The 13,188-nt window shown below is 42.8% G+C and overlaps 1 protein-coding gene and 1 long non-coding RNA gene across 5 annotated transcripts in view; one reads left to right on the plus strand and one right to left on the minus strand.

Annotated features, from left to right (window-relative positions):
- Nucleotides 1-13,188, minus strand: part of adcy8 (adenylate cyclase 8 (brain)) — a 125,422-nt gene that overhangs the window by 83,518 nt on the left and 28,716 nt on the right. For all 4 annotated transcript variants that reach the window (XM_078934413.1, XM_023965392.2, XM_078934411.1 and 1 more), the window contains exon 2: nucleotides 6,494-6,643. In XM_078934413.1, coding sequence (XP_078790539.1) covers nucleotides 6,494-6,643 — 150 coding nt within the window. The remainder of the gene's footprint in view (nucleotides 1-6,493; nucleotides 6,644-13,188) is intronic.
- LOC144986683 (uncharacterized) lies at nucleotides 452-4,148 on the plus strand. The gene is made up of 2 exons (XR_013650531.1): nucleotides 452-721; nucleotides 898-4,148. It is a non-coding gene; the product is annotated as an uncharacterized LOC144986683 (long non-coding RNA).

Genomic DNA, 13,188 nt, shown 5'->3' on the forward strand with positions numbered 1-13,188 from the left:
CCCATGCCATAAAGCACTCCTGCCTGACTGGAGGAACAGGTTGGCTGCAGTTTCGGTGATGGTGAGCATTGACTGAGACAGACTCATCGACGGAACACTTTCAGACATTTTTGTTGCTAAATCCAAAAGCATTAGACCATTTAAAGACCAGCTACGATAATCTTCTGATCTATTTTCAGGGCGTTCCCGGTGGTCTTTTAATTATGTTGAAGCCATTTTTGAGGCAAAATCAAAAAACCTGTGTCATTTTCTAGGACAACATTTTTGCAAAGCGGCAGGAGTTAGAAATTAGAATTCATATCAGACCTCTCATTAACCTCTGAGATGTGGGGGGGACTGTTGCCGTGGATCAAGACCGCCCCACCTTGCTGAGAGCTCTCTGTTAACACTCTCTCCTGCTAGTTTACAGCCCCACACAATCCCAAACTAACATTACCAGTGCAACAAAATGGTGAGCAATGTTGGAGCTATCCAGCGGTCACTTTTGTCTTTCGCTAAACAGTCAGAAGATGCTGCAAATATTCAGAAAAACCCACTGCAGTGACGTTGATGGTTCTTCTCCAACCCAAATGTGCAGTTTTGACAGCAGGAAAACCAAAAGGTTTGGTTCCATCTGCCCTTTAATTTGCAGTATCCTTTACCTTTGCAGCCCCTCAGCCATCTGCTGAAGCATTGCTTTGGAAAGACTTCAACTTACTTCACTTTACTCCGAACCCTGCAGGTGAGATAGTTCTGACCTCCTTTAGGATGATTTAAAGGAGATCACATTTAACGTCCTTTAAAGCAGATGGTAGCCTGCTTCTTCTTCTGTAAATGGTTGTATTTTTTGTGCTTTTTCCTTCTAGTTTGTTTTTGCTGTTTATTTCTTACTTTCTTAACTCTGTTTGTTTCTTTCAGTCTTTTCAAAGATGACGCTGCGCCTCCTGGCAAAAGCAGGACCAGCTTTGGAGTGGGAGCCATGGAGCATCCTCCAGAGCTGTTTGGCTGTGGAAAACTGCAGCAAAGCCAAGAAAAACGCCTCTCCTAAAAGGAAAACAGAGACCCATGCGGCGCTCATTTCTATTCAGTCATTAGCAGTTGATTTCTTGATCCATTAGCTGCAGTGATCTGAGAATCTTATGAAGATTTAGGCTAATTTTAGTTTTTTAGTGAAATACATGCGGGCAATCCAGCAATGTTCCATCTTCTATTCTCCTGCACCTGGACTGATGTGCACGCTGCACGGGGCAGATCAGGGAGCTTGTGCAATGCACTCTTGGGTTATTGTGACAACTCATTAATTCAAACCAAGCATCTTTACGACAGTTTGATTGACAGTGATTTCAAAGGAGAAATACTCAGAAATGCCAACATGAAATGATTTAAGACTAAAACTGCATTTCTTTTTTCAGTTGCACTTCTGAGTATAATTGAGATAGATCTGAAGCAGATGAAAAACTGCGGTTTGAAAAACAGTTGATTAGTGATATAGAAAATACAGTGGGCGGGGCCTAAACCCCCCTTCTCCACTCCATTCTGGTGCATCCACTTGGAGACAAAAAGATCAATGCTACTCCGAAGAACCAAAATGCAGTTTAGCAACTTATTTTTCTTATGTTTTGGTAAAAAATAAATAAAAAATAAGCAGATCTGAGATCATTCTACTAAGTTTACTAAAAAAAAACACCTTTTTTTTTTTTTTTTCTGGGGCTGGCCACACATCACAGATCCCAAAAAAATAGTGAAACCTGAGGAAGTTGACCCCAAATGGCAGAAGTTCTGCATCAGGAAACACATTTTTATTTTTATCTTTTAGAGAAGTTTCTGTGAACTGTGATTACAGTAAACTCCTATCAAGATCACAGAAATGCTTTCGCTTTTAATGCCAATGCCATAAAGCAATCCTGATTGGAGGAACAGGTTTGCTGAAAAGTGGGGTCTTCTGAAGAAAACTTTTTTGTTGCATTGGTGCTGCTGCATTATTGCTGCATTATTGCTGTGTTTTTGTTGCATTGCCGCCACATACTGTAGGTGTTGTATTGTTGATGCTGCATAAAGAATGGTGAGCCAGTATTTGAGGAGCTCCTTCCTTTACTCCCCATTGGTTTTAATCCCGATCTGGCCCACAGGACAGTCCTTTTGCATGCCAGAGTCCACTTGGTTTTCAGGGGGAGCTGAGTTGGAGTGTTTGGCCCCAACCAGAGTCCAGATGAAGTTGGGCCCAAACAAAGAAACTCTGGCCTGCACCAAACATACCACATCTGAACCAACACAGGAGAGTTGGGTTCAAACAACCATGACGCTGTTTGAACTTCATCTGAAACCTCACATGCACAGCTGTGTTTTTAGATTTCACCAAGGCTGAAATGGGCAGGCATGGTCAAATCGGACTCCAGTAACCCTTGTGCTGTCCTAGGCACCTTAACATTGGGAGTTGGGTCATCCAGACCCACTAGACAGTGCTCTGAACCTTTTTTCTTCAATGATTTATGAACCTCACTGGTGTCCATGGATTACATGAAATCTTTCCACCTTTATCCACCTTTGTCATGGTAGGAAGAACACGTCAATGTAAGGGTGGGGTCATCTAAGATAGCACAAGGGTTAAACCGTCCCAAAGCTCATCTGGGCGGAGCTTTCCAGGAAAGCCAGCGCCCTAAAAGCCTCATCTGCCTTCTTGGAGCCACGGTGTAAACAATTCCCGGGGAAGAGTGTGTGCTGGGAGCTGCTTTATTAGCTGTGTGTGTTCGTCAGTCAGGTAGCACGCTCTTCCACAGCGACAGTGACAGAGTCAGATCGATGCAGTGTCCATGTGTCTGTGCTCCCCGAGGACTCTTTAGCCGCGCGGCGAGCATGAAGTCCTGTTAACTAAAATCCATCAATTCCTTCTTAGAGTCACTTTTCTGTTTGCTGTGATTCTATCCTGACCAGACGCCAGCAGACAGAGACGCGGTTGGAAGGTCGGCAGACGACCTGCAGACAGACAGAGACCTCTGCACAGGTTTGAGATCTCGCTTCAAAGTGCAGAAACTCATGCAAACACGCTCAGTGCTGTTTATTTAAGGGCAGTTCCACAAGCTTTGAAAATCCAAGAATTTTTACAAAAAAAAGGCCAACTTTTCAAAGCTGAAGCTGTTTTTGTTTTTAGATGCATTTGGTCAATACTGATCATTTCTGTTGATTTAAAGTGAAAATCTCATTGTTGTTACACACCTTGGTGTGTGAAATTCATGGGGGAACAGTGAGCTGCAAACACAGCTGTGCTCAGAAACCATTGGGTGGTTTGAACCCCAACAATTTAACACCTTTATGCTGCAGGTCAAGCAGGGAGGCTTTAAGTCTCATTTGAACTCATAACCTTCCAGTCTCAGGGCAGACACTCCACCACAAGGCCACTGAGTTAGTATTTTAGGGAGATTCTTCATTTCTATTTGGATTTCAGATATAAAACAGTCTTACAACCTTACAGAAATATTCAATACATTTATTTTGGATCAAGGGTAAAGTATGTTTGAATTAGAAAACCTAAAAACAGAAGAAAAAAACTCACAGTTTAGTGACAGATTTCACCTGGAATTACATTTATTTGGTGTGGCTCAAATATATCAGTGACTCAGGTTCTGGTCTCATCTCCAGTCAGTCCCATTTTTGTTTTCTTAAAACACCCCAGTTGGGTTATAACTTATTTGCAAATCCAGACTCTTCCAGATTATCTAGGGACTGTCTTAAAGTTCCCCTCCGATCGCCTGTTGATCTACTTTCAAATTGTTCCCAGTATTTTTTTTATCATTATAACTATGCTTCAGCCACCCACAACCCCGGTGTAAAAAGAAAAAGGCAAGCATGTTTTCATCTGCTCCTGATTCACAGCGATTTGAAAAAATAGAAAAACTCAGAAGTGCAGTTTGAAAGTTATTTCACTAAAAAAATGCTACAAGAACATGCTAAAAACACCTAAACATGATGTTCATAGATCTGTCACAGTCCAGCTAGAAAGGTAGCGTCATGTCAGGACTCTTATTTAACTCCTTACAAGTCAAATAAAAAAGTTTGAAAAATTAAGTTTACCACTATTTAAGAACCCCAATTATTGGTCAAATTTCCACTTATGACATTTTTGTACTTCAATAAAAACATTCCAAGTGGTGTTTTATTTATGATTAGGAAGTTTCTAACCAAAATCCCACAACCTAAATGTCTTAAAAAACTATAATTCATGTTTAACTTAAGCCTCTGTTTCCAAAATCTCCTCTATGTGGGCGTGGCAATTGGTGCTGATCTGAATAGCTCCGCCCTCAATCCCCCCTTTCTGCAAACTGGGGGAGGGGGGGCAAAAAAGACACACAAAATTGTGTGGCCAGTGCTGATCTTTTTCTTTGGATTAGATTTATTTGCGCTTCAAAGTGCTTACAGCGTCTCCATTATTCATTCACTCCTTATTCATACTGATGGTAAATACTGATGTAGCCACAGCTGCCGTTGGGCAGATTGACAGAGGCATGGCTGCCAGTTCACGCCTACGGCTCCTCTGACCACCACCGGAACATTCATACGCATTCAAGCATCAGTGGAGCCACACTGGAGGCAGAAACTTCAAGTTTCATTTTAAATACATGGGGCCAACAACATAATCCAGCCTTGGACGCACTTAAAATACATGCGGTTGTGGGTACCATAACCGTTTGGCCTACAACTACCGTTCAGGGTCCTTCGACTAGTGCTGACGTCACATTATGTGATTTGCTGTCCATTGATCCAATGACTTGTCAGATAGTGATTGGTCTGGACAAATTACTATACTACCATAGAAGAAGATATTAAGCGGTCCGTTGTAAACAAACAGAGCTCCGACACAGAGTGAGATTATCTTCTAAACGTGCCTTTATTATTGTTATGATTATTATTAAGTGCATTTGCAGCCAAACAGACACCGTTCCAAACCCTTCTCTGGACCGCACACTATAACAAAGCACCTTCCCTGCCTGCAAACGCGAAGCTACGAGACTCCAGCTGCTCAGCTCAGAGACACGGTTCACTCATGTGGAGCAGTTCATTCTAACAACCACAGACCTTTTTACAAAGTGGATTGTGGCAAAATCTCTCAGAACACTAAGAATAATGTTACACACAATTTACAAGGGAAAATAACTTTATGTAACAAAAGGAAACGTAAAATGAAAATATGTAGAGCCCGAACAGTTCTCCACACTACGTAGTTTGTCCAAGTGGGGCTACCGTAGTGTGACGTTATCCTCAGTCGAAAGGACCTCGACCGGTTATTGCAGGCCGAATGGTTACGGTACCTTCATGGGCAATCCAGCAATGTGCAATCTGCTCTTCTACTGCACCTGAGCGGATGTGCACGCTGGACGGGGCAGATCAGGGAGCCTGTGCAATGCACTATTGGGTCGTGACATCACAACAAGTCACGAATTCAAACCGAGCATCTTTGCGACAGTTTGATTGACAGCGATTTAAAGGAGAAATACTCAGCAATGCAAAAAAATCTAGTGATTTTTTATTTGAAAAATGCCACAAGAACATGTCCAAAATTAACCCAAAAATGATTTTAAAATGTCTTATTTGTTTCGAAAATTCAAGCCATCTGACGGACAGCCAATAATAGAGAGAAAGTAGAGTGTTTCCTTTTCTTTTTTTTTGGGTGGGGGGTGTCATGCATGATTTGACAGTTTTTTGTGGATCAACAAATCTTCCGTGTTGCTGCTTCAACTAAAGCCTAATCAAACTTTTCTGCCCGTATCAAACTTCTGAAAACAAACATTCAGGCTTTTTCTGAGCACCTGTTAGGAGGAAACGCCCTTTGCTGCCCCCTAGTGCCAGGTGGGTTACTGCACTGTCAGGCAAAGCTTCCTGCCAGTTTATTTCTTTTTAGAAAAGAAACAAATGAATTTTAATAATTACAACATAGTTTAACAATTTATAGAGTTTTATACCATTTTAGGACAAAAATCCCACAAAAGTATAAATTGAGGTGAGAGAAAGAAAATATGAGGAAAACTGTGAAACAAAATCAAGCTATATAAACTAAATGAATGAAATTAACTGTAATTTTTATTCAGCTAACATTTTTAACATGCCCACCCCATAGATATAAAAAAACCTTACAGATTATGCGGTTCAGTTTTTTTTTAATTTTCTTTTTTCTAATGGAAAAAACACAAAAGAAAAAAATGTTAAAGTTATCGAAAAGTTTAAAAAAATATTTATGTTAAGGTGGAATAAGCAGTGTAATAGGTCTGTTTATGTATCCAACAGGAGAAGTGATCAAAGGTTCCATGAAACAAAACGGGGATCTTTCCCTTTGGTCTTCATGAAGATTCTTTAGGTCTCGATAAGTCAAACGGAAATGGTTGTTGGCAAAAGTTTAATTTGGTCTGTTGCTAGGTTTGATGTTAAGGCAGTTGCCTTGGCAGCAATGAGCAGGAGTGACAGATTTAGTGTTGGTAAGTGAAGAAAACTGAATTGGAGCTCATCGTTTGCTGTTTGCGCTCACCTGCCGCTGGTTCTCCGTCTCCAGCCGCAGACGAGCTTCGATGCAGCGGCGCGTCTCCAGGAAGGCCTGCCGCTGAGCTCGGTCAGACAGGTAACTGATGAATATTCCAGCAGTGTTCATGCACAGGAACAGGACCGCCTGAGCCGCTACCTGAAACACAAACACGGCATAGGCTCATGAATGGATGACTAAAAAAAAAAGGAGAAAAAACTTGACCTTGCAGTTCAATGCTAGACCATTTGGTATCGCTAACTGAGCAGCTGTGTAAGCTGTGACAGCGTGAGCTTGAACGCCAACAACGTTCTTCAAACTACTGAGAAAAGCACCTCTGCGCATCTTTCTGCGTCAGAATTAGCTGGTTTACGTTAAATTGTTGCATGTCAGCACAAAGCTGCTGAATAACTCTAAAGCTCCATGAAGTACCAGAAATCTTCGACTGTTTTACACGATCAACGTAAATCTGACGCGGGGAAAAAAGCCTTTTTTCATACCGGCTTTACTTTGGAGGCTGCAAATAATCAATGAAGAGGAACTTAAGTGGTTCTTTTTCGTTTACATGTGATCTGATTGTTTTTGGACTTATGTCTGAGCGAGTCTCCCACTAACAGTCACTTCATGTTTTTGTTCTCCCATCTTCTCCTTCAGCTCCAGTTTTCAGAAAGCCGATTCATCTTTTACTGTTTCTTTTTGAGGCGTTTAAACTTAAACCGGCTGACCAAATGAAAGCAGTGTGTTTTTTTTTCCATGTGTCAGAAGAAGCATTAGGAGGGGGTTGAGCTCAGAATCGATAATGGTCAGTTCACGGTCGGTGAAAAACAAACCCAGCAGCCGTGTTCTTCCAATACATTTCTAGAAGTACTGTAATTAGGCGTTTGGATCATCACTAGAGAAAAAAAAAAAAAAAAAAACCTCAACCAAGACAAACAAACTCTTTCCAGTTTTTGCTCGAGGTCCTGGCTGGGATTGAAGAAGTGAAGACTGAGCGTGCACCGATACCGAGGAGCTTTGAGCCAAGACCAGAACATCTGACACCAGATCAGGCGCGAGGAATAACCAGGTCACTGATTCCACTGAATGAGTGAGCACAGCACATTACACCACCCACGGACCCGCCCGAGGGGAGCGGACACCGAGTCCTGGAACATCCTCGACAGACTGCAGGTCTTTCGCAAGTCGGTTCAAGTCCCTGCGGCGTGTTTCCTCTGTTTTTTTTATGAAGACTGGTGCCCGCTTCGTCTGCTGACACAAAAAATCCCCCAAATCGGCCACAATTTGATGGTTTTGTAGATAAGATATGGAGAAAAAAAAACGAGTTGACCCTCTGAAATGTTCGTGTTTGCACGCGCTCAGAAGAAGTGAAGGTTTCTGTTTCCTTGTGAGGTGATATAAGCTGAAAGCTTTCATCAGGGCTGACAGTGCTCAGTCAAAGAGCCCGGCTGATGCAACTCCCTGCAACATGGGGGATTTCAACCGACGCCTGCAGCTCTGCATGCCTTCAACCGCCCTGCTCCTCCCAGAGTGAAAACTGTCACTGCGCCACCACCTAACTTGTCGGTCCAACACTAAACGAGCCCAAAACACCAGTCACTGAGGTATGTTTAAAGCCTTAGACACCTTTACGGGTGGATACAGGCTTCTGCAAGTGAAAAATAGGCATGCAGATGCCCCCCAGGAAATGTCAAAGCCGCTTGGTGAGACTGTAGAGCAAATGTTTGAATGCACATTTTTAGTGAACACTTAAATAACACGGAAGGGTGTTATTTAAGTGAGTTCAGCTCGCTGTCTTGTGGGTTGCAGATGACCCCACTCCCAACGTTCAGGTGCCTTGGGTAGCACAGAGCCTTGGGTAGGGTAAGGGCACCATACGACAGATGTCGTGAGTGCGTACCACTTCAGTTAGCCTGTAAATACTTCACGATATACTTACAACACGGACTACAATGGTATATTCCATTTTCATGACAACCCTAAAGGTGGTCATACCCCATACCTCCGTCCGTGGTGCGTCTCCGTTTTATTGCGTGGGGACTTCGTCTCTCGATCGTCAGTGGATATACATTGACTCTATTGTGTCTCCGGTACACCCCCCCCCCCCCCCGATCCTGGAAGTGGGGTTTGTCCTGTAACCCCGTGCATCTAATAAATCTAGTAATGCATTTGACTAATGTTTGAGACAGAGGGCTATTTCATGGGCACTAAGTGGTATGAAGGGCGCCACTAAAAACCTCCTAGTCCCCCCCCCCCCAAAAAAAAAAAAACACAATTTGAGGACGTCCTTTTGTGTGCCCTATTTTTATTTACTAATTTTACACACAAAAACATGGATGAATTTTCTAGACTCGTATTACAGGGGGGTCAAACTCAGTTGGCACCATGGCCTCTTCTTCATCACTGGGTTCTTGTAAAATGCATGTTTTTGTGTCATGTTTTCTTTTAATCCCCCACAATTGAACTTCTTTCCTGCGTAAAGGATTGTCAGAAGGCCTGAGGGCCTTGAGAAAAGGCTTGCTGGGAAACGTCTTGGGGGAAGGCTTTGCTCTTGGAGGGTTTTTTTGTTTTCTGGCAAAATGGTAAATGGCGTAAATGATTCAAACCCCTCTTTCATGTAACACAATTAAATTCTGTTTGTTTATTTAAATATATTTATTTTAAAATTATGCATCTATATTTAATTGACCTAACAAAAAATGTATTAATAGTTTCACCTATAAACTCCAGTAATCCAAAATAAATTAGTTCAAGTAAGGGGCATGCTGTGTGCTTGTTGAATGCTGTTTTCCTGTTTCTCTTTATCTATTCTTTTTATAATATCTTCTGCTGTTTTTATGCGACAATTTTTAACCTATTTTACCTATTCAACTATTAAAATGTTCAAGTTACCCTATAGGTTTTAGCTCAGCAGATTAGTCATTGGGGTTTGCATGCAGAGGTTGTAGGTTCAAACCTAGCTAAACACTGGTTTCAGATGACATTTTGTGCCTTACCTTTCTTGATAAAAGTGAGTTTGACTAACTCATTTATATTTCGTTACATGGAAGAGTTTTCTTTGAGGTGGGACTACTCATATTTATTGGATGGAAATCCTGCCCACAATTAAATTGACTTCATCCAATGAGTTATTTTTTTGAGTGTACTCATTTAGCATTTTTCTACCTTTCTTGAAGGCCCAAAGCGCTTTACAGTCACAGACCCATTCACCTGTTCACACATTCACACTGATGGCGGCTCTGCTGCCAAACACTGGCGCCAACCTTCCACCAGAGGCAAGATGGGGTTCAGTGTCTTGCCAAAGGACACTTTGACACATTGGCAGACAGGGTGGGAATCAAACCTGCAATCTTCTGATCAGAGGTCAACCTCCCTTCCACTGCACCACCACCGCCCCATTTTACTGGGATCAGCAAGAAATATTAGTAGTAGAGCACAGAGAGATAGAACTCGGAGATAAGGTCAACATTTGAGACGTCCTCCACGCTGCGAGAAGAATACCACGGGAACTTTATTTTATTTTTTGTTTATTTATTTTTTTTACTTGTCCTGTCCAACAGCTCGGCAGACAGATGAGAGCTGACGGCCTCTTGTGTTGGACATATTTTACTTTAACAAGAGGGGTTATTAATCTTCAGACAAACCAAAGGTATGTCTGAATAAACCCCTTTTGTAATTGAGGCCAAACTTTATTGATTTCAACCATGTTTGAAAATCTTGGGTGTTGGACCGGACGGAAAAGGAAAGAGGGGAAGAAAAGGGAGGGATGTTAGAGAGAGGGGGGGTAGGAGGGTGATAATAGGAGGGTAGGGGGGATAAGACCATGAAGCGGCATACAGCAACAAGTTTACTGGTTGTTTATAGTTACGGTAAGGTTCAAATGTAGTACAAAAAGGGCGGGGCCTGTCCACACACACACTCAAATGTTATCAACACACCTGCTAGCTGCAAAAATGTATGTGTATACAAAACAGATAGTGTTCACACGCATACTTATGCCTTAAAACCAACTAGTGTGAAATATTTCAGTCATTAAACCATGCAAACTGTTAGTGCAAAAGTGAGCTAACACCTGTGCTCAGGTGAGTGTTTATGTTCTTCTAAAATGGATGGTGGAACGTGAAAAGAAGGAGGGAGAGTGCCCAGCCATCCCCACCCCAAGACCCCCGCCGCAGCAGCAGCCGGAATCCCCCCAACGCCAAACGGGAAAAGGCAGGGAACAACCGCACCCCGGGCGACCAAGACCGCCACCCAGGCCAGGGCCAGCAGGGCCACGGAACTTGCCCATTACCACGGGAACTTTAAAAGGCAACATGTCGTATACTACAGTAAAAAGAAGAAAAATATCTTTTTGGGGAGGCAAGACACGCCTCCCCTTAAGAGGCAGCCACTCTTCTCTACAACCCTTCACGGGTCCAGACAAGCTATAAACCTGCATCTTCGGTACGGGTTCATGTGACTGAGGCTCAAGGCCTGAGGCGCACTCAGCCTCACCTGCACCACTGTATATCTAACAGACTCTTCAATATGACCCGCGCTTGCCCCTGACGACCCTCTTCCTCATTTTTAGAGGGCGGAGAAAGACCCAGTTCGCTCAGACTGGAGGCAGAGTCGCGTCAGAGCAGATAAAAACCTCAGGCAGACAGCTCAGGTCCTTTACTGCTGCCAGAGAGTCACTCAAGTGCTCCACCACTGCTGTTTTTTTTTTTCACCGCAGTAAAAATCGCTGTGCTAGGAGCACAGCGAGAGGGAAAAAATAGAGCATGAAGAGGGATTTTCTGATTTGTTGTGCTCTCGACAAGCTGCATGCTTGTCGAGCTGACATTTCATGGAGGGGGGCTCTTCCCACTCGCCGTGTTTCTCTCCACCCAAGTAGGTCAGTGTTGGTGTTTACATACAGACAAACGGAAGTACTGCTGCATAATGTTTTGGTCAAAAAAAAAAAAAACATGTTCAAGGAATGTGGAGCAGCTGCAGTTGTATGGTTGGCATAAACTTGTTTCAGGTTTTTTTCCGCTTTGACCCTAAAGATGTGATTTTGGTGACATTTTGGTCAAACCTTATTCACAGACGCTTCAAAATAATCCCACAGAAAGTCTGGTTTGTAATCTGTGAGCCACGTCTTCACTGCCATGACACTATCTGATCTTATACTACGCCCACTTCAACCCCCATGTTTCCAGTCATCTCCATCCCTCTCTCAGCCCCCATCCAGCCTCCATCCTGGTCCAGAGCCTCACCACCACCACCAGTTTTTCAAAGCATGGAAGAACCGACGGTTGTAAAAATGATCACGACGGACAAATTAAAAGTAATACGACGCAAAGACGTATATTTATAGAGCTGAGAAAACACCTGAAGCAAGATTTGCACCCCTTTGACTTTTCACATAAGTGCAAATGAAGTGTAGACAAAGAAGATCCCCACCTGCAGAATGCGTGTTCATGAACGCAGCACAAGCAGCCGCTATTAATGCAGCATCACATATTAATAGTAAATCTGCATAAAACTTTGTAAAAAGGGATAAAAATAGCAAGTGAAAGAGTCCATCCACACTGACGATGCAAGAAAAAATAGGAAGAAAACGTTTGTCATTTTTAAAGAGACGTCACAGATACACAACTTAACTTCCTTAACTGTAAATAAAAACACACACATGAGCTGGTAAAATGTCCATTTCAGCTGGGGAGGCAAAAAATGATCAAAAATATATTCTTAGACACATTTTTGTATGATTATTTTAAAAAAGTCATAAAAGCATAATTGAAAAATGTTGCAATTCGATTTAAAAAATAGTATTATGAAGTAAACTGTCAAAGTCAAACTATTTCTCAAGAGTGTCTTATTCTGCACATAAGAGAAGAAGCTTTTTCTGAGGGTATCCTTGGAATTTCACAAATAAACTGTTTTGGGTTTTTTTGGGTGGGAAAGTGTCTTCCTTTGCTAAAATGTTAAGTTTGAGGGAATTTGAGAGCAGAGTAAAAGCACTGGAGGACTTTTTCTCAAAGCCAGACACTCACTCGCACACACAAAGCCATCTTCCTGAGCGCTTCGTCCCTCGAGGCTCCTCCCTGCTGCTCGGAGAGCCTCTCGGAGCATCACGGTGTGTTATTGTGGATCCCTCCCAGGACGCCATCAGCACTGATTCAATCTTGTAGATGCCCCCCTTCGGGCCTCTGCCCCTCCCACTGAGACAAAATTTAAAAGCCCATAAGCTGCAGCAGCTGTGGTTACATTTTGTTTTGTTTTTTTCTGCAAAGAGCAGCACCGGTCTGCCATAAAGGGCATCAGCACAGCGACCGTAGGTGCACTCATTAAAGGAAAATGCCAGAATGTTTTTAACAAGCCGTCGTCGGGAGCCCTCTGGGCCAGGAAGCGGCCCGGCTTGTCAACAGCTGCTTGGAAAACAATCAGGACGGATTTATAATAGTAACAATTATCACGATGCTTTTAATTGGAGCCTGAGCACCGTGACATGGAAAATAAACTGGGCCTCAGTCGGTTCAGAATGACTGCAGCATTTTTCCTATGTTTCCGTGTTTTTTATTTTTTTATTTCTGAAATAATAATCAGTTTTAAGCCAGCGCTACGCTAATGTCTCAAACCCCGCAGACATCTTCCCTTCTGCTTTAATGAGGCCGGGTTGTGAGATTCCTGCCCGAAAATGACACATTTCTAACGAATATGTCTCAGGATCTGCAGGCTGT

Source organism: Oryzias latipes, chromosome 17, assembly GCF_053564925.1.
Source record: "Oryzias latipes strain Hd-rR chromosome 17, Olatipes_Hd-rR_3.1".
NCBI lineage: Eukaryota > Metazoa > Chordata > Actinopteri > Beloniformes > Adrianichthyidae > Oryzias > Oryzias latipes.